The sequence below is a fragment of the Solanum tuberosum genome, unplaced genomic scaffold, assembly GCF_000226075.1.
Source record: "Solanum tuberosum cultivar DM 1-3 516 R44 unplaced genomic scaffold, SolTub_3.0 scf00604, whole genome shotgun sequence".
Lineage (NCBI taxonomy): Eukaryota > Viridiplantae > Streptophyta > Magnoliopsida > Solanales > Solanaceae > Solanum > Solanum tuberosum.
This window is the reverse complement of record NW_006239528.1, coordinates 74,597-96,308: the sequence shown is the minus strand read 5'-3', so window position 1 is coordinate 96,308 and position 21,712 is coordinate 74,597. Positions and strand designations below refer to the sequence as shown.

The 21,712-nt window shown below is 32.2% G+C and overlaps 2 protein-coding genes across 2 annotated transcripts; one reads left to right on the top strand and one right to left on the bottom strand.

Moving 5' to 3' along the window:
- The first annotated feature begins 196 nt into the window (after positions 1-196).
- Positions 197-4,325, top strand: LOC102595861 (transmembrane 9 superfamily member 7-like). The gene is made up of 7 exons (XM_006366091.2): positions 197-390; positions 1,610-1,774; positions 1,884-1,993; positions 2,114-2,222; positions 2,311-2,423; positions 2,531-2,681; positions 2,776-4,325. Exons 1-7 carry the CDS (start codon positions 262-264, stop codon positions 3,931-3,933), a joined length of 1,935 nt encoding a protein of 644 aa, XP_006366153.1. The 5' UTR covers positions 197-261; the 3' UTR covers positions 3,934-4,325.
- Positions 4,326-4,992: 667 nt separating this feature from the next.
- Positions 4,993-11,730, bottom strand: LOC102595524 (beta-galactosidase). The gene is made up of 19 exons (XM_006366090.2): positions 11,311-11,730; positions 11,077-11,172; positions 10,878-10,990; positions 10,736-10,802; positions 10,549-10,641; positions 10,305-10,448; positions 9,367-9,455; positions 9,154-9,259; positions 8,970-9,057; positions 8,080-8,198; positions 7,834-7,998; positions 7,507-7,679; positions 7,284-7,393; positions 6,980-7,089; positions 6,675-6,785; positions 6,486-6,596; positions 6,091-6,296; positions 5,670-6,006; positions 4,993-5,538 (listed from the first exon to the last, which is right to left on the bottom strand). Exons 1-19 carry the CDS (start codon positions 11,479-11,481, stop codon positions 5,428-5,430), a joined length of 2,520 nt encoding a protein of 839 aa, XP_006366152.1. The 5' UTR covers positions 11,482-11,730; the 3' UTR covers positions 4,993-5,427.
- Positions 11,731-21,712: the final 9,982 nt, after the last annotated feature.

Below are 21,712 nucleotides of genomic sequence, written 5' to 3'. Positions count from 1 at the left end.
TAGCCCTATCAAATTTCTTGGCCCACGCGGCTTGAGTCGGGTGGAGCTGGGCTGACCCCTTTTTGACAACTCTAGTTAGGGGTAAAATCCATTTTCTTTTAATATTAATTAACTTGAATAAGAAAACATTTAATTAACAAAATAAAATAAAGAAAAGATTAATATAGTAGTAGTAGTTATCAAAGAGGATGAAGCATGGAATTTGTATAAAGCTTTCTCCTGATATCACACTTGTCGTTTTCGCTCTCTGTGCAGGGAAGCATGGAATTCCACATGGATCGACGAAGATTATGCCGTCTCACCACCACCTTCTCCATCTCCTTCTTCTTCCTCATCTCCTTTACACATTCCTTCTATCTTCCTGGTGTTGCTCCTCAAGATTTTCAAACTGTACACCACCCTTTTCCCCTCTTGATTTGTTGTTTTAACCAAAAAGAATGGTTTTGGGATCAGCTAGTAAATTTGGGTGTCCACTAATTTCAACCCATAATCATTTCTTAGATGATTGAGATGTTTTTCAGTTTTGGGTGTCTATTAATATCTACCCATAATCATTTTTTGAGTGATTCAGACATTTTTCTAGTTTTGGGTGTCGAGTAATTCATACCCATGATCATTTTCTTGAATGATTGTGACATTTTTAGCTTTTGGGTTTCCAGTAATTTCTACCCATAACCATTTTCTTGAATAATTCAGAGATTTTTTTATTTTGGGTGTCCAATAATGTCCCTCCATAATCATTTCTTGAATAATTTGATTTTCACCAACTGTTGAAGCTTTGATATAGTATACCATGTTTTTAACATGGGGTTCTGATGTGATATGTGATTGTAGTAATGGACGTGAATTCATATGGTGGCTTAATTGAGTGGTTGATTGTAGTAATGGACGTGATAATTTATATCATATGTTGATGGACTAATCCTAGGAAAATAAGTCACTTTTAATTAATTTTGCTGAAGTTGAGCTCTGGATTGTTGCTGGATTGGCATCTTCTATGATATCATCACAACTCTTTGTTACAATGAAGGCAGTTTTCACCTGCTACATATATATTTTTGTATCCTCTATATATAGACCGTGTAGAGACAGTGAATGTGTGTACCCCTACTAAATGGTCTGCTTGAATGACTGCCTTTGGCAGAATACATTCAACTCATACCAAATGTGTGATAAGAATTAAAAAAAAAAAGGTGACTAATTCAGTGTGAACTCAATGGAGAAATGTGGTATATTCTAAAGCTCTGAGATCTCCTTTCCAAAGAGGAAGAGACCCTTTTGACGTTTCTTTTTATTGAATCTGTTTCTCTTGAGGTCTTTATATGTTTGTCTATTGAAAATCCTATCCAAGAAATATTTGTCATTGCAGTGATTTTATACTAGTTGTGGGGTAGAAACATCTGAGAGAAGACCACTCAAAAGATACTATTTTACTTTGTTTGGACTTTGGGTGTTGCTATATGTTATGTGATATGTGTTTATGCTTTCTGTTTGATTCTTCCCAATTCTAGCGGAAAAGAACAAACTTTCTGTAAAGGGACAACTCTTTGCTGCTTTCTCTGCTATGTATAATTGTGTAAAGAAGCTGTTCTTATCTATGTTCTTACAGGGTGATCCACTTAATATCAAAGTAAACAAGCTGTCATCTACAAAGACACAACTACCATATGACTATTACTTCTTGAAGTATTGCAAACCTACTGAAATTTTGAATAGTGCGGAGAATTTGGGGGAGGTTCTTCGAGGGGACCGAATAGAGAATTCAGTTTATACTGTAAGGATATGCTCTTTCCGTCTAGTTTGAAAAGGGTACTAAAAATGTTTGTTCATGTACTTACTAGTGAATTGGCTGAGTTGGTTATATCTTGTAAATTGATTCACAGTTTCAAATGAGACAAGAACAGCCATGTCAAGTGGTTTGTCGACAAAAACTTGTTGCTGAATATGCAAAGAACTTCAAGGAAAAGATTGATGATGAGTACAGAGTCAATATGTACGATAAATTTAGTTTAATTTTTCTTTTCCAGTTCAGTCCCACCATGCATTATATCCTTGCTCATGTTTTTGCACCACCATAAAAATTTAACTTTGATCATTCAAATAAATTATGCAGGATTCTGGATAATCTTCCTGTTGCTGTTCTTAGACAAAGGCGAGATGGGAGTCAGTCAACTACTTACGAGCATGGTTTCCGTGTTGGGTTCAAGGGAAATTATGCTGGGGTTAGTGCAATTACTGGATTAATATAGAATGATGACATAATACTTGCTAAATAATCTAACCGTTAATGCATTCAATTGCTTCTGCCAGAGTAAAGAGGGGAAGTATTTTATCAACAACCACTTAAGCTTTCGAGTCATGTACCACAAGGATCTTGAAACTGATACAGCTCGTATTGTTGGGTTTGAAGTCACTCCAAATAGGTTTAGATGCAAACCTGTTCCTTTCTGTTTGTATTCAAATTTTTCGTTCTTGGGGGAAGGTATAATTATTCCTGGATGTTCTTCTCTTACTTTATTTTTCTTGACAGCATTAAGCATGAGTACAAGGAGTGGAATGACAAGAACCCTCAAGTGACGACGTGCAACCAGAATACAAGAAATTTAATTCTAGGTGGTGTTATACCCCAAGAAGTAGATACAGATAAGGAAGTTGTATTTTCTTATGATGTTTCCTTCAAGGTATTCTACTTATTGAACTGTTATCTGTGTCCTGCTTCAGGCACAAAACAACTATTTATGGTTTGTTGATTTTCTTTTAACTGTTTTTCTGCAGGAGAGTGAGATAAGGTGGGCTTCTCGTTGGGATACATACCTTCTCATGAATGATGATCAGATTCACTGGTTTTCCATCATAAACTCTCTTATGATTGTCCTCTTCCTTTCTGGTATGGTCGCGATGATCATGATGAGAACTTTGTACAGAGATATTGCTAACTATAATCAACTGGAAACACAAGATGAAGCTCAGGAAGAAACAGGATGGAAACTTGTTCATGGAGATGTTTTCCGCCCTCCTACTAATTGCGGATTATTGTGTGTTTATGTTGGGACTGGTGTCCAGATATTTGCAATGACACTAGTGACAATGATGTTTGCTGTGCTGGGTTTCTTGTCGCCTTCTAACCGTGGTGGACTTATGACTGTCATGGTTCTGCTCTGGGTCTTCATGGGGTTGTTTGCTGGTTTTTCTTCTGCACGTCTTTACCGAACATTTAGGGGAACACATTGGAAGAGGATTACCTTGAGAACTGCTTTTATGTTCCCTGGTATACTTTTTGCTGTCTTCTTTGTGCTGAATGCTCTCATCTGGGGAGAGAAATCTTCCGGAGCAGTGCCTTTTGGAACTATGTTTGCTCTTGTGTGCTTATGGTTTGGTATCTCAGTGCCTTTAGTGTTTGTTGGCGGATACATGGGCAATAAAAAAGTGGTCACTGAAGAGCCGGTTAAGACAAACAAAATACCTAGACAAATACCGGAGCAACCATGGTACATGACACCTGCGTTTTCAATTCTTATCGGTGGTATTCTTCCATTTGGAGCTGTTTTCATTGAGTTGTTCTTCATTTTGACTTCCATATGGCTGAACCAGTTCTACTACATATTTGGCTTCCTTTTTATAGTCTTTCTGATCTTGATAATCACGTGTGCGGAGATAACAATGGTTCTCTGCTACTTCCAGTTGTGCAGTGAAGATTATTATTGGTGGTGGAGAGCTTATCTGACTGCTGGATCCTCAGCATTGTACTTCTTTCTCTATTCAGTTTTCTATTTCTTCAGCAAGTTGGAAATTACAAAGCTGGTTTCAGGAATCTTGTATTTCGGTTACATGTTGATTGCATCCTACGCCTTCTTTGTGCTAACGGGAACAATTGGTTTCTATGCTTGCTTCTGGTTTGTTCGGAGGATCTACTCCTCTGTGAAGATCGACTGATCAAGAGATTTCGAAATTTAGGAAGTGGTCATGTTGATTGCATCATATACCTCCTTGGTGATATACTTGCTTGTGCTTTGTCCAGAAAATATACTCCTTGGTGAAGATTGAGTACTGACCATATCTCATAGTATGTAGTGGTATAGTGAAAATGGTCTTACTTTTGATGACTTTGATACATAGAAAGAGTTGCAAAGTTTTTTGTTTTCGTTACTTCATAGGACAAAGGCTGAAATTTCCAGCCTGCTAACGACCATTTCGATTCCAGTTCACAGGCTTGGTTTGTTTCTTATCATTCTAGTTTATTTTGTTGGTTACATTGTTGACACATTTTTTGTAGCTTTTAGCAGTACATTTGGATACCTTATACACTCCCTAGAGGTATGCAAGTATTTTTGGGTTTTAAGCTTCTTTTTTTCTACTTTTTGTTATATTTGGAAAAATATAAAAGAATATTTCTAAGCACGTACTTTTAGATCAAATAAGTACGTACTTATCAAAATAAGCTAAAAATCAAAAGTTGGATATTCCCAACTTATGACCTTTGGTTTTTAGCTTATAAGCTATTTTGTAAATGTCAATCCAAACACTCTTATGTCGAGCCTATATATGACTTGAGGAGAAAGTGTTGGAAAATGGCTTAAATTCCATTTTTTAGACCAAACACACTCAAAGTGGGGGACATGGGACCAGCCATGTCTCCAAGGTGTGTTTAATAGGCCTATTTTCTAATAGGTCGGAGCCACCTTAGACGAAAGGTGAGATTTGTTGCACACCTATGTTGGAAAACTATGTGAGGTAAAGATATTAAATGTGTAGCTATTATAAGTGTATATTTAATTATGAACACCCTAACACAACTGGGGAAGAAAATTTGCACACCCTCGACCAAATTAAATTTGTTGAAGGTTAAAAGCATCTATGCTACATTTCTTTCTGAATGTGCTTTAGACAGCATTTTCATATTTAGTTTGTCCATTTGCATAGCTGATAGCTGTCAAGAAACAACACTTTTGACAGACATGATGAAACATCCAATATCTTAACAGACAACACATGTTGAGGAACAAGAGAGAGAAAGCATAGTAATTGAAAGAGCTTGATGGTACTACAACATAGTAAAAAGCATTTCTCTATGTGCAAAGCAATGAATTATTGCTTTCTTACATACATTATGATTGTACAATGTTGAAGTTCATGAAAGCAAAATGCTTTCCAAGTCTCTCACCCTAACACAAACAAAATTTGCACATCGGCTCATCAAGAATCGTCTTGATGTGTAATTAGACGAAACCTCACATGTACAGAATCTTTTGCCAATCATCTTCGTAATCAGGTGAGCTTTGATCAAAGAGGTGTGTTGCTGAACTGTACAACTTCAACCCCAGCAGAGCCAAAAAAATGGTAGTGTGGATTTATGGATGTCTAGTAGCTCGTTCGAAAAATGTTTATAGGAGTGGTTAAGTATTTTTATCACTTGTATACTCAGGATCATCAACTACAAATGGCTTCCACTGAGAGTTTCTTTAGAACATTTCGACATGGATCACCTCCGAAATTCTCTGGTGTTACCTGTACTGAGCAAGACTCTTGCCCAACACAATTCTGCAAGTATAGTAATAATAACCAATTTAAGATGCAAATAAATCAGTCTAGCTCAGAGATTGTTAGGAAAAGATGCTATATTGACCAATCAGTTTCTCATGTCAACTCATTAAATTATGATTCATAAATACCTTTTTGAAAGCATCATATGAGCGCGGAGCATGGCAGCTTCCCTGCTGGAAGCTTCCACAAACTCCCCCTGGTGTTCCAAAGCTTGCAAATTTGATTGAAGAAATCTTCTGACCAGGTGCACACTTAAGATGGACTTTAGGCCTGAGAGGTCTGTCAAATTTACCAGATACTAGCCTCTGCCAATTCAACAACTGTGGTTGCCACTCATATATATTAGCACAAACACTTGCTATTTCTCTTTTGACTAAAGTGATTCCGTAAGGATCTCCTCCCCATTCCTCGAATACAACTAACAAATTTCCAGTAGGATACAGCCAAGACCGGGGTACATGGTACCTGAATTTATGATTCTCAGTTAAGTTGGGGCTTCTTGTTACTGTTACATCAGAGTAAAATTCACCAAGGTTTGTCATTACTTACCATCTTTGTGAGCCCTCACCACAGTTAGTTAGGCACTTTTTTTCATCAAACCAGCCAGTATAGTTACAGACACTACAACTTCCAGATGATTTATATGCAGGCCAGTGGCGTCCGAGGCTCTGACCATTTATCCATACTTGACCTTTGCCCATGGTATTCATATCTAAAGCCAAAGGCTCATTTCCATCTGGAGCATTGAATGTAGTCTGTAAACACAGCAAAGGGATTTAGTGGGCTTTTCCTCAGATCTTTTGAAGGCTTGATATGATCCGTGTTACAGTAAATGCTAGCACTGCTCCATAAAGCGTAATCCTTTTAAGTAATATTACTTTCTTATTGAAAGATAACTTTTACTTTTAATAACTAAAATGGTAGAGAAGATATGAGTTATGCACCTTATACCAACTGAGTGGCTGCTTCTGAGCCACTAAAGAGCCTTCCACCCACTCCACGGATGGGCTACCACTGAGTGAATGAAGACTCAGGGCTTCTCCTTTTAGACCAACCTGGTGAAACAAATAAAAAAGTCAGGTAGACAGGCATTATAAGCAAACAATTTTGTTTGAACATCTAAAAAGACAAACCTTGTAGAACCATTTCTGCCATGTTAAATCTCTTGTTCCCTCGTTAAGTCCATTAAGTGAAACTGGTCCAAGAACACCAGCATTCCATGTCTCAAAATGAGGGCCAACGTTCTACATTCATGCACATGTAAAAGCAAGACACGTGATGAGCATATTTTGGAAATACTGAAGTATAACTCTCAAAATCAGTTTCATTTTAGTGCAATGCGTAGAACGAAGCAACTGCCATGAGGCGATAACCAGGCATACGTATGATCATATGCACGTGCAATAGAGAAAGAGAGGGTGGGGAGAGAGGGACATACCGGAAGACCAACAGCAATGCTTAGCAAAGAAATCTTGTTCACACCAGCTCTCAGATTTATACCATTGCTGAAAGTTAGTTTTGGGTCCTCTAAACTTCCGTACACAGTTCCTGCAAAAAGTTTGGATGAACGGAAACATTAAATAACAATGTGCTGCTTGACTGGGACATCAGTTTTTTTTCTTACGCCAAATTGTTTCCTCGGACGTAAATTGCAAGCAATCAAAAGCCTCAAACTTCCGATATAAAACACCAAAATAAAAAGAGATTCAAACCACAATTGTATGTAACAAAAGACGTCAGACCTGCTAATTGACCATTCACAAATACATGCAATGCATGGCCAGCAGAGAAGACCGTAAGCCAAGGCCAATTTCCACTATTCAAAAATCCTTCTGTTGGATCAATCTGAATGCTGCGGGTAAACATTATTAATTATAAACATGTGAGCAATATAAAGTAGTTCAAGTGTAATTAACTTCCTTATTTTGTTTGTGAAGCAATACTAGAAGCTACAGAAACACTTACTCAGTCATATACCACAAGTAATCAGATACATCTCTTGTGATATTTATCTGCTCCAATAACCCAACAACTGTGAAAGTATCGTCTTCATGCAATGCTGCGTCTTCATTGTATGACTCCCATGAGAATCCTCTACTGACTGGAGTCATCTTCATCTGAGCACTTTGAGCACCAACCTTTACATTGAATTAAGAGTGTGCTGTCAGACTTCTGACTGTGGAGTTACGTATAAGGCATTCTCTCAAGAAAGTAAAATATTAGAAAATTGTGAGATATTCATGGTTATGTACTAATAACACAAGTACTTCAGGAGAAGAGTTTTTTTCTCACCCTTGCAGTATTATAGACAGTGTTCTTGCAGTCAGGAAGAATGCTGATAGACCAGGGTGGCAAGTTATAATGCATGTTCCCAAATGCCACTTTAGCAAAAGAGTGCTGGTTGTAATTTGCTAGGAAGGCAGCACAGGCCCCAGACTCCGACTTAAAAACACGTGCCTGTAAGAGAAAATGAACGTTTGTTTTCACTTCAATTCTGGTAATGATGATTAGTTTAAGAAGAACTCAAATAAATGTCACCTCTTGATAGTTTCCCAAGGATGTCACAGTTGGATCTGCAGATACTAAAGCTGGCTCACAGAGCTTTATTGCTCTATGTAGATCTTTCAGATGACCCCATTTAGGCTGCCGTAATGACCCTGAAGATCAAAGGGAAAAAAGTTCACTTAGGCAAAACGATTATTTCCACTTCAGTTGCTCTTTTTTTCCATCTTTTACATCTTCTTCCTAGTTCTAATCATGGACTTGACTGTAAAGAAACCTCATAAGTTTTTCTCAATAGCAGTAGACTAACTGAACAACAACATAGTATGATGTAAGTTTTTATCAACAACCATAGATTAACTGAGAAACATAATTTCATTTATGATGAAGAACAGGACTCCAAGTAATTAATTTAATGGAACTGCTAGCATCAGTAAAGCTACCAAAAGTGGTTGAACTTATTCTATCAAACTTGGGAAATTCATCAAGTTTTAGGAGTAGCAGTAGGCATTGCTTTAAATGCAGCTTGCATGCCTACTACAACAGGTACATGGCCTTCTGAACTAGAATGACTTGAAATTAGTGATCAAAGCATTCAGCCCTATATACAGCAATGATTTGTTTTCGAGTAAGTAAAGGTGTACAACATGGAAAACTGACATTCCATCCAAACAGAAGCACAGATAATTTGGTCAAGGAGTCAGAAATGGAAGCGCTGACCCTCACACATGAGTGAAAAAACTTATGGAAAGCAGTGTACTAATGTAAACAGGAATAACAGGAAAAGAAAAAAGAGTTAACAAAAAAAAATCCCTTTTCCCTATACAAATGGTATGGAACAAAACAGGAAACAGAATTTTGATCCTTAACCATCTCCTTACATTAAAGATGTTCAATCCAAACATAGATTTTAAGAAAGAACATACCAAATTCATCTAGGGGTGCATCATAGTCATAACTAGTAGCAATAAATGGGCCACCAGATGTCCTTCCAAAGTTTGTTCCTCCATGATACTGGCCAAAAAAGAGGAAAAATAGGATCATAGAACAATGTATATTTCTTGGATTCAGAAGATACATACATCTAAATGTTAAAGTCCAATGAATTACCATATAGTAATTGATGAAGGAGCCTCCCGTTTGTATAAATCTTGCGACAGAAAATGCCATATCCTCTGCAGGACGGTAAGGAACTGGACCTCCAAATTCAGTAAACCTGCCAGCATTATCAAAACAGAAAATCATCCCGTCATGAACTCTAGCAAAGATGTAAAATAAGATATTGTTCACCTATTGCTTATGAGAGATGAATATGCAGTTTACCAGGCTGTCCAGGCTTCAGTCCACATCTTGGGTTTATTAGCCTTATTTGGTGTGAAGTAGTCACAGTAGAAACCATTGCAGGTATTAATCTGAGCAGGGAAAAGAGATACATTACGGTAAAATACCCGAGAAAATTTTATTAAAAAGGAAAGAGGAACAGAAAACATGCCAATACAAGTTATGTTTCCAGGATGTTTTAAAGTATTAGTAAAAGTAGCTATCAGAAACAGGGGAAGTACAGTATCTCTCTGATTGCCAGTTTGATTCAGACAGGTAAAGAATGTTTTTTTTGCAAAACACTAAGGGGTCGTTTGGTAGGGTGTATAAGAATGGTGCTAAATAGGGTGAATTAGTAGCGATTGCATTAGTAATGCTAGAATTAGTTATGTTGAGATTATTTCTTATGCATTGTCTAGTTTGGTGTATTAAAAATAACATGCATTGCATAGTTTCTAAAAAAAATATTTGTTTACAAAAATAACCTCAACAAATACGGTGGAAAGGATATGGAAAAGGTTTTGAGGGACAATTGTGTCTTTAACAATGCTAATGCAAGCATTAAAAATCCTTGCATTGCTGATACCATATGCATTGCATAATACCAAATAGAGTGTATACATTAGTTATACTTAAGTTGAAAAAGTTCACCCAACAAGGTATTAGTAATACACAAAGCTAATGCATGCATTATTTATTCTAATGCATCCTACCAAACGACCCCTAAGAAACAAACATATTCACAAGTCAGTGATTACAAGAGTCAAAGGTCACTGAATATTTTTTTTAAGAGACAAGAAAACAGATAGGAGTAGGAACAAAAGTCACCCCATGTGCAGGGACTAAAACTATTTTATTTAATTAATTCATCAACATCTAGGTTGACAACTGACAATAATTTTTGCCTAGAAAATTATTGAAATTATATAGAATCCACTTACAATAGGATCAGGAACATCATCTTGCTTGCACATGATCCATGGGACACCAGTGCCAAGATCCACAGCCATTTTGGCTGCCCACTCTGAGTAAACTTTACCAGGTTCACCTAGTTCCCACTCCATAGGTCCATATTCATTTTCTATCTGTCAAAAAAAAAATTCAAAGACAAATATCTTCATCAAACAAATTTGCAAGATTAGTGGAGAAAATGATAACAAAAGATACTGAAGTTTCTTTAACAACCTGAGATAGAATAATTGGACCACCCTGAGTTTCATAGAGCTTTTCTGCTTTCATCATATCAACAATCTTAGTAGTGAACTTTTGCATTGCAGCCTACATTACAGCATTTACACAAAAAGAATAACACCCAAATTAGAAACCAGTCACATTGAAATGAAGAACTTTTCATATGACAACTTGACCTAACCTTGAAAGGCTCATTGTCTGTTCTGAAACTGATACCTGGAACATACTTCAGCCAAACAGGAAAACCCCTGAAATTAAAACAAGTAATATGAGCAAGAACTTAAATTTATGCCTATATGAGGTGTCATAATTTTAAGCCATACCCAAAATTCCATTCAGCACATGCATAAGGTCCAATCCTAAGATGGACATAAAGTCCTGCTTCTTGCACCACTTTGATGAACTTCACCAAATCATACCTCTCTTCAAAATAATACTAGAAAGGGAAAGTAAAGTTAAACACTAGCAGCAAATGATGAAAAACATGAAAAAAATTTTAAAAAATGAGTCTACTTTACTCACTTTCCCTTCTTCAGGCTCATGCCCATTCCAGAAAACATAAGTCTGTATAACATCCACTCCCCCTTCTTTTGCCTTCTGAATAAGATCTGGCCACATCTGTGTAACCCCAAAACAAGGAAAAAGATTTAAACTTTAAGACACCCATTTGCCAAAAGAACAATCTTGAACAAAAACATGGAACATCAAAACCAACATATGAAGTAAATTTATTTATTTATTGACATGAGAATATACCTCAGGGGTGCTTCTAGGGTAGTGAATGGATCCAGAAATGAGAATTTTTCTTTGTCCATTTATAATGATAGCTTTATGGTCATATGAAACAGAAGCAATTCCACAAGAAACCCATAAACACAATAACAACATCAGCAACATTGCTATCCAAGAACCCATATTTGTCAGCATTGAGACAAATCAAAAATCAAGATTGTGCCTTTACAAGGCACTGAACTAATGAGCTAACTTCCTCCCAACCCCCACACCTTATTATTCCTTTTTTTTATCAAGTTGCAAACTTTATTCTATTCTTGCATTTATATAGGGATTGAAAAAAAAGTATTGAAGGGAAAACAGCTGTTATTGTTGTCTGAGGAATTTTCTTCTTTTTTTTTTCTTTTTTATGTTTATACCAGTAGTCCATACTTTTTTTCTAGTGCTGAGCAAAAGAACAAAGAAGAAAGAGAAACTTGCTGCCTAGAGTAGTAGTACAAGTTCCAAGTAGATCACATTATTCAATTATTAAGGGTCTGTTTGGCAAGAAAATTGTGAATATTTACTTCTTTTTATTCCAATTTATAAAAGAAAAGGAATGTTTATTTTCTTTCTTTTGCGATTCTTTAATTTTAATTTTTTCTATAAAGCTATAATTTAAGACAAAAAATATTCAGAACATCTTTATCCTTCTAGTTCATATGAAGTGAATTGTTAATATTTTTTTCATAGTTCAAAATAAGTGAATTTTTTAATGTTCAAAAAAAATTATTGAATTTTTTTTTATATTTACCCTTCATTTAATAAGGTTCTTAACGAAGTACTTTATAGTATTTTTTAGGAGATAAATTTTGAAACAATCAAAAGGATAATAATGAAACAACAACACACCTTGTGGAATCTCTCATGGATGGATAAAATGTATGCCAATTTTATTACTATTTCATGAAGATAAAGAGATTGTTTCTAAAAGACCCTTGGCTCAGAGATAGCAATTTTAGATACAAAAATGAAACTATAGTGAGTTACAAGAAAACAGTGTGAAGTCTACGGGGAGGAAGCAACACTACAACACAATAGTGCAATAATTGAAGCACATACACAACATACTAGAATAGATTATTAAAAATAATAATAAATGATGATGGATATATTTTTTTTAAAGTACAGTAAAACAAGATAACAATATTGAAAATGTGAAAAATTATGCGTACTTATTTGAAAATGTGTTTGACCATAAATACTATAATTAGACTTGTTTTTTGAATTTTTATGAGTGATTTGGAATGAGAAATTGCAATAAATTTTTGGTATTTTGAAATTAACTTTAAGCTAAATTTCAAAATTTTATTGCCAAACATAATTTTTGAAGCAAAAAAATTATTATCAAAATGCCCACTTAATAACTTTTCATAATTAATATTGAATTTTATTGTAAAATACATTGAATCCGGTGTTTATTAAAACTTGGAAGTATTTAAAACTCATTTAGGGAAGTAATTCTAAATAAAATGTGGGATTATTTATTTTATTTTATTTTATATTTGATTGAATCTGAATTTTGATATATCTAATTTAAGGATTATTTGTATCATATTTGTAAATTGTAATATTAATTTTATAATCATGTCACTTAGTTATTTTTTTAATTCCAAATTATTGATATTTTAAGTTTGGACACGTGAATTAAGAAAGGGAGGCCTTAAAACTTATAAATAATTTAAATTTATTTTGATATCAAACAATTTAATAGCATATTCTTTTTAAGGAGAAGGGCTTGATACATCTTTCAATTTTGGTATTTATAATTAATAATCTTTAAATATATTTTATTACATTTCATATATCCATAATTGAAGATCATGTATTCAAAATTTTCTCTACTTTTTAATTTCATATCAAATTAAAATCAGTTAAACAAACTACAATGGAGGCATAACAAAATGGAATAATTAGTTGAGAATAATTATGTGAGAACTTTTGGACTTTGTTAAAAGCACCTAGGTTGGGACCCTTTGTGCATTTATTTTTTTTAATTAAGTATTGGGGCCCACTTTCCCATGTTTCCATTCAATAAACTAATTTTCACACTGCCTTTATGAAGCATACGATTTTTTTATTAAATCGGCGCAAATAGCTTAATTACAAGTACTAAGGATTGTTTGGCTTTAATTTTAAAAATGTAAATTTTAATGCGGGGCTTTTAAGCTACTACACAAAGATTCATTTATTAAAAAATAAATAAATGTCTTTGTTTTTTTTCTCAAATGAATAAACGCTACTACGAGAGTAACAATATCTTTATAGTCACTATTACAAATAATTGATTGGTACGTGGTTTTTACTCTCTCAAGAAGAGTGTGTATGATATTTTTAATTATTTATCATCAACTGCACACTTTGTTTAGATATTTAATATGAAATTGTGATTTAAAATTATTATATTTGAGCATACAATAATTTATGGTATTTGAACGTATAATATTCTAAAGATTATGTATATTGTATTTGTAATATTAATTTGTACAATAGGGCCTCGAATTTACCACAAAGTGCATGAAGCTGCACTCTTTTTGTCTTCGTAGTTTGCTATACTTCTTCGTATTGGAATGCCATATTTGTTTAGTAATTCTTGCAAAGAAGGATTTCTAACAAAGGTGGAGCCAGGATTTGAGGTTAATAAACTCATATAGAAGTAACAAATAGAAATGGATAAGTCAAATCAAATTTAGACAGGTCGAATCGAATATCAATGGATCAAAAATGAATCGGATAAAAATTGTAAAAATATTTGAGTTATACATAATATGCATAAAGAATGGGTAAATAAAAGGATAAATGAATATTCATACTATCCATTACTTCTTATTATATAAAAGAAATAAATATTCTTAAATTACAAATATTTTTTTCTTATTATTTTCTACTTTTAAAGAGTGTCTGATACGAAGGAATATTTCATCTCTCGTATAATAATATATAATAATCGATAATTTAATGAATGAGTGTCGATGACTAACTTTTCTTAAAAATCTAATTTTGAAATTACATTTATGAAATAGTGAAAAGAAATAATAGTAAGTGATCCGGGTTTTATTTCTTGTCGTAAATTTTATGTTTTGTTTTTAAAAAAACTTTTTAATAGAATTTCTATAAATAAAAATTAGGCAACAAAGGAAAAAATATGTAAGTTTATGTTTTATTTTTTTTAAAAAGAATAGAAAGCATATAGATAAAAATAAAATAATAGGTGAAACTAGTGGGTTTCAAATCTACATATTTGGTTGTTATAAAAAATCTGATTCTTTACCTTGAATCAAATGTTGTTTCGTTAGTGGGTTTTTCACTTATAAGTTTGTTATATTTACTATCATTTTTAATATATATATATATATATATATATATATAATTTATGCAAAAGTTATTGCGTTTGTCTGAATTTTCCTCTTACACAATAGCTTCACCCGTAGTTTTCAGTATTAAGCGATCAATAGTTTGAAAAAGATAATTTTTCTCTTTGAAATTCTCTAACCTTAGATAAGACTGGGCAACAGACCGGATGTTGTTGCTGGAGGTACACATCCCTCTTCTCGGGTAATCCTAATGTAGGCAGATTTGGTCAGGGGGAACGAACCGGTACCTAATCGAAACGGGACGGTTTGATCGGTTTGTTGACTGATATCGGGATAAATTGGACCGAAATTATAGGGACGGATACTCAGTTTCGTCCCGTCCCACCATATATTGGGATGGAATTGGAACAGACCGGAATGGAACGGGATGGGATAAACGGGACGACACTTCTAGCTATTTCAAAAAATGATAAAAAAAAAATTAGTTATTTTGATTTTTTGAATTACGAAAATATGAATGTTTTTTTTATTTTTTCAAGTTTGAATTAATAGTTTTGAAATTTATAATGTAATTTTACTTAAGTTTATTTTAAAGATTTTTTTTAAAATTTTTACCTATTAAGTTTTCAAGTTAAGTTTAATAAAGTTTTTTAAAAAAAATGTTTTTGAGCTTAGTTTTCAAGATTTGAATCTTTTGAAGTTTATATACTTGTTATAACTTATAAGTTATATTTATAACTTGTAATTTAAATAACTTAAGTTTGTAATTTTAAAAAAATTAATAAAAATAAGGATAAAACAATGACAAAAATTAAAAAATATCAATCCAATTTATTTAAATTTGTATTACAAATTACAATTACAATTTACAACTATTAGTAGAGTTTACGCAGCCACCTTCTAGGAAGGGTTCTGTTTCAACTAAGCCTCGAATGTAATACTAATAGTTGTATAGTCCCGTAAAGTCTTTCTCTAACTCAGCTATAGATTGACCGTGATCAACTACTGGTCTTGGTAAAGCTCGTTGACGATCTTGAAGTTCCATGCCATCGTCACTACCACATCCAATGGCTGAATCTATGAAAAGTTCATATTGATTATCTAACTTTGGAAGTCCTTGATTTCTCTTCATCATTTATCAAATCTCTAAACAACACCGATATCTCCAAACTGTCTTCTGCTAACGAATATATGTGGTCTTCAATTTGAAATATTGCCGCGCTGAAAGCTGCCTCTGAAACTACTGATGATCCTTGAATTGTAAGCACATCCTTCACCATCCTATTAAGTTTTGAAAATTGAGTTCCACGAGCCTTCCACCAGTTTAGTAGTTGTGGTATACCTTCCTCGTTTGTAATAGTATTTGAACCATGTTCAAGATATTTAACAAATTTACATTTATTAGAAGAGTCAAGACCAAGTTTATGTTTCACTCTATCATGGGCACCTACTCGAGGCATAGATATTTGATTCAACATTATCTAAGGAACAATATTTATCATACATTTCTTTAGCAAGTAATTTTATACTATTTCGACATGTTACCAAATTAGGTTGTTCTTCTGGTTTAATATCTAAATTTTGATAAATGCATTCAACTAAAGCTTTTGCACCATATTTTTTATATTCAGGGTTGAAAAGAATTGCAGTTAAATAAATTTGGGGGATAAGAAAAAAAAATTCTTAAATTTTGTAATCATAACTTCAATAGCACTGGTAAATAATTTATTTGTTTTATATTCAGAAAAGTGAGATGAAATCTCACATATATGTATTAAAATTTCAAAAATAGTAGGATAATACATTCCTGGAAAAAAAATTCGTAGCATCATAAAATGATTTCAAAAATATTGTAAGTTCATTTACTTCATCCAATCACTATCATTAAGTTTAAATTCAAGATAAGCATTATGATTATTAAATTGCATAGTAATAGGTTCTCTATATGTATAAACAACTTCAAGCATATCATAAAAGGAATTTCATCTAATTTTTATATGTTTCAGAACTTTTCTAAACGGAAGTTTACATTCATTACAAAGCTCTTTAAATTGATTAATTTTACTACTACTATGCATATGAAAAATATAAAAACAAACATTATCAACTTTATCACAACTATTTTCAAATGAATTTCACACCGTCACTAACAACCAAATTTTATACATGCGCAACACATCTAATATGAAAAACATATTTACTAATAGGACAAAGTCTAGGTTCTAGCATATTAATAGCATTTAAATTAGCAGAAACATTATCTAAAGTAATACTAATGACTCTATCAGAAAGACCGAAAATATCTAAAATTTCCAACACAATAGTAGCAATATACATTCCAGTTTTTTTCTGTTGACAAATTTTATAACCAATAATTCTATTTTGTAAATTCCAATTATAATCAGTCCAATGCGCGGTAACAGTTAAATAATCAAAATCATTAGGACTATGACCCATATAAGTGGTAATAGCAACTCTACAATCCATTATTTCAAAATAGGCACGCAAAAATTGACAATATTTTTTTTGAAATTCAAAAATATCTTTTTTTACCATGCTTCTTGTTAAACCTTCAAAACTAGGATTATATGTATCACAAATATATGCAATAAAACCCAAATGTTCTCTAAAATTAAAAGGTAAACCACTAACAACAACCATTTTAGCAAATTTTTCACGATAACGATCCTTATTATAGGTTCGATGTGTAAGAGGACCACTTGGGTTCGAAGTATTTAATTCACCTTGAACCATATTTGACTCTCTAGCCGATGCTCCAACGCTAGAATTTTCACAAACACCAAGAGAAGATAAATATGCAAACCACTCTTTACTATATTTTTTAATCAAATGCTTTTTTAATCCCCCCGTTGAACCTCCACTCCCACCAGATTTATATTTAAAATGTTGTTTACAAAGATTACATGTACTAAAAGTTTTTTCTTCATACAAATAACAAAGTTTTCACACATTTGATTTTAAAGTACGTTGTACCTTGGTCTTACCTCTAGTTGGAACAATAGGGGGACGACTAGTTCCAGTCGGAGGATTGTCCTCCTAAGGTGGAACTTCAGTACTATTGAGGTCGGGACTAGTCGGTGTATCATCTAAGTCTACTTCTTCATCAATTTCTACTACTTTATTTTCTTGATAATTATCATAATATCTTTCATAAACCTCTTCGGGAATTATAGGAGTATCCGAATTAACTTCTATAGGATCGGGACGAGAAAAACTAGTTTCATTCACATGCGTAAATTCATCTGTATTCATTCTAACAAGAGAAAATTTAGATTTAGAAGAACTAGAACCTTTATTATTTTTTGTAAACATATTTTTTACTCCTTGTAAAACACCCTTTTACCTCCACTTTTTTTAGAAGACTCCATGATATGAAATTATAAATTATAAAATACGAAATTTAACAAGAACAAATAAAATATAATAAGAACAACTTACAAATAATAAATACAAAAAATAAATATAAGATTAGAGAGTGGAATGAAGTTACCAAACGCTTGTGTAAAGAACAAATGATTATAACCGAAAATTGAAAAATTGATGTCGAAACTTGAGGTTTGAAGAAGATTCTTCCTACAAAATTAACCAAATGATATTCAAATCTTCACAATTACAAAATAATATGATTGAAATTCGGAACTTGACACTTTGAGAAAGATTTAAAATTGAGAAAAAAATAATATTTGTTATTGTAAATTTGTAGTTAAAAATATAAAGAGAGGGAGTATTTATAGGATTTACATTTTAGAAATAAAAGGGGAGTAAAGGATTTGAGGATTTTTCTTTTTTTACTGTTTGAAATATTAACGTTTGAAAAGTATTGAAGTTGAAAAGAGGCTGGCAGTTGACAGTTGAAGCATTGAAAAGGCCAAAGTGATAACTGACAAGACAACCACTGTCAATGGCAGGTGGCAGACACATTGAAAAAGGCCAAAGGGACACATTACACATATTTAATAAATAAATAAAATATCGAAATCGGACCGAAACGAAATCAAAATGAACCGGTATCGAAATAACGGTATTAAATCGTGATATCGTTTCGTTCCGGGTACCAATTCACGGTATCTCATGCCGTCCCGAAGATTACCGAAACCAGTATGACTCGGTCCGGCGCCCAGCCATAACTTTAGACTGTCAATTCTAATTTTTTTTTATTTACTTCAGACAAAACAATATCAGTGGTAGACACTTGCACATATACAAAAATCTTTGGACCCTAAGAAAGTTCTTCATCAATATATTTTTATGATCGTAATGATCATCGAAGCGCGAAATAACGGTTTCAATAAAATTCTCAGTGGTCATCGTACTACAATAATATCATAAATAATAAAAATTCTTTTTGGCTCTGATACCAGAAGATAGAAATCAATATAAAACAACTTTCACTTGCAAATTACGTTCAATTTTGTTGATGTTGATTTCTATTAGATTTTTCTTTTTTGATTTCTTTTATTTTTATTTTATATATTACACATTTAATTCAGTCAAGTACTTTTATTAAGATAAAACACATGTCCACTGTGTGTTAGATATATGATACAGACATGTTTGGTTCTCAATTCTCATCTCTAAAATCTAAAATAGTGGACCATATCCAGCAATCCTCAGTCTTAGGCCAGTAAATTTTTAGACTACGAACATGTTTGTTTTAAGTGAATTTTTTATTTTTTAAAAAAAGTAACTTTTTAAAGTCCAACTTAAGTTACTTTTAAGTCAAAAAATAAAAAAATAGGAGGTTCTTACCTTTGATTTTTTGTTGTAAATAATAAAGTCAAGTGAATATCCATGTGAGGTCACTTCACTGTAGCAATGTAACTTCTCCAAACAAATTGTGCCTATAAATGAGGCATTACATGCAACAAAGAGGGACACCAATATTTATAAAATACTATATTTTCTCTCTTTCTTTTTTCTTAATACTTCTTGTTTTCCTTTCCTCTTTCTATGTTTTCCATTTGATTTAATAATCTACTTTTATTTTATAATACGTTATCAGTACGAGACTCTACCATTTAAAATTAACTTCCTATTTCAGAACTTGAAAAGACACCGCCTCACTGAAAATTAGTAAGAATTTCTCTTTTGTTGTTTTCTTTCTATGGTGGGGATAGAAATAAAATTAATGTTATATCTCATTAAATATTACTCCAGTAGTATTAGGTTGGTTAGTTTTCACTCTCTCAACTTCATCGAGAGTAAAATCCTTTTTTCAAGGTATCAGCCTACAAGTTTTTCGGCAATAACTATTCTTATTAAGCAAGGTGGAGATATGTTTATTACTCCCTCTGTCCCAATTTATGTGACATACTTTCCTTTTTGGTCAGTCCAAAAAAGAATGACACATTTCCTTATTTGGTAAGAGTAAAACTAAATGGCAGGACACTTTTTTGGCACGACTTGGCATGATACCGCGAAATGACAAAAATAGCCTTTTGGCTCCAAAACCACCTAAATTTCCCTCCAAAAAAGAAAATCACCTTTGACTTTTCTTTTTTATTTACTTTACTCATTTTATTTCATTTACTTTACTTTCTTTTTTACTTAATTCATTTTATCTCTCATTCTAGAAAATGTTCCTTAATTTTCTTATGTTTGGTTGGCTTAAATATTTCTCAAATAAACTTATTTTGCTCACATAATAATGTTTTCCTTACCTCACTATGTACACCGACCCTCCTCATTCAAAAAAATATTTTTTTTAAAATTTTCTTTTTTTTAAAAAATCAATTTATTTTGTTACTACACCCAAACTAGCCCCTCCCTCCAAAAAAAAAATTAAGAAGTTAAAATTTTATTTTTGAAAAACAATTCAAAATTAGATTTTTTTGATTTTTTTCCCCGCTCAACTCCTGACTGTCCAACCCCCGCTTTCCACAAAAAAAAATTAAAATTTATTTTTGAAAAAAATAATTAAATTTTCATTTTTTTAGTCCATACTTACCCCAGCCACCTACCCACCCTCCCCCCAAAAAAAAATTAAAAAATTGTATTTTAAAAAAATATTTTTCATATATATATACTAATGTAACTATTCGTGCTTCGCGCGGTTGTAATAAAAATTAATTTATTTTATCATTTATAAAAACTAATTCTATGAATTGCTAATTTTTAATTATAATGAAGTAATATGGAATATTTATATTCAACCTAGTGACATAAAAGACAATGTAAATTTTTGCTTTCATATGAAACATGATATGTTTTTTCAGTATGCTAAATAAACTTTATATGCATATGGTAGAACAAACAATTTAGAGGTCATATTTTGAAACAACAATCTATGTATTAAGTTGAAAACAATAAATTTTTATGTTTAAATCTTATCTATCTTTTGAGTACTCGACCATTTATGATAACACCAATTTTGATATTAAATTTTTTTTGAACTTTCACGTTACGTCTTTTTCATCACATTTATTTACTATTTATATATTAAAGAAATATTTTTAAAAATTATATCATCGAAACAAATAGGAGTTATCAATAATATTTGAGAGTAGAAGTTATAAAGAAGATAAGAGATATGAGTTATCATAACTTTAATATATAATATTATTATGACATTAAGTACATTAATCATTGTGCATTGCTTTTATTGTAAAAATAAATAAATGACTGAAAAATATAATGGGCAAAAATCACAAAAATAAGAAAAAGGATAAATAAATTGATTGCATAAAAGACGTGTCATGTTACAATCTCATCAAAGACCACAATTAAATAATATATAGGCATAGATTTTATAATTATGTAGCTAAGACATAAAAAATAATAATCTACATTATTATATTTACAAAGTAATAAAAAATGAAAAGAAAACTTCTAAATACATTTCAAGCAAGAAAAGAATAGCGACAAAAACAAATTGTTACATATGCATAAGAATAAGCAATGATGTCATATAATAATTTATTTCATCTTTCATTTTCTTTGAGAGAAAAATAAAATATAACTTATTCTCATAATTCTTTTGATTGAAATAAGATAATTATATTAATTATGTTCTACAATAAAAAGTAGGATCATAGAGGACTAAATGAGTAATG

Coding starts and splice junctions, on each gene's coding strand:
- LOC102595524 (XM_006366090.2), bottom strand. CDS start 11,481: ATGCTGACAAATATGGGTTCTTGGATAGCAATGTTGCTGATGTTGTTA. Junction 10,642..10,735: donor CAGACAATGAGCCTTTCAAG/GTTAGGTCAAGT, acceptor GCTGTAATGTAG/GCTGCAATGCAAAAGTTCAC. Junction 7,394..7,506: donor TACTTGTGGTATATGACTGA/GTAAGTGTTTCT, acceptor GTTTACCCGCAG/CATTCAGATTGATCCAACAG.
- LOC102595861 (XM_006366091.2), top strand. CDS start 262: ATGGAATTCCACATGGATCGACGAAGATTATGCCGTCTCACCACCACC. Junction 1,994..2,113: donor GATGAGTACAGAGTCAATAT/GTACGATAAATT, acceptor TAAATTATGCAG/GATTCTGGATAATCTTCCTG. Junction 2,424..2,530: donor TTTGAAGTCACTCCAAATAG/GTTTAGATGCAA, acceptor TTTTCTTGACAG/CATTAAGCATGAGTACAAGG.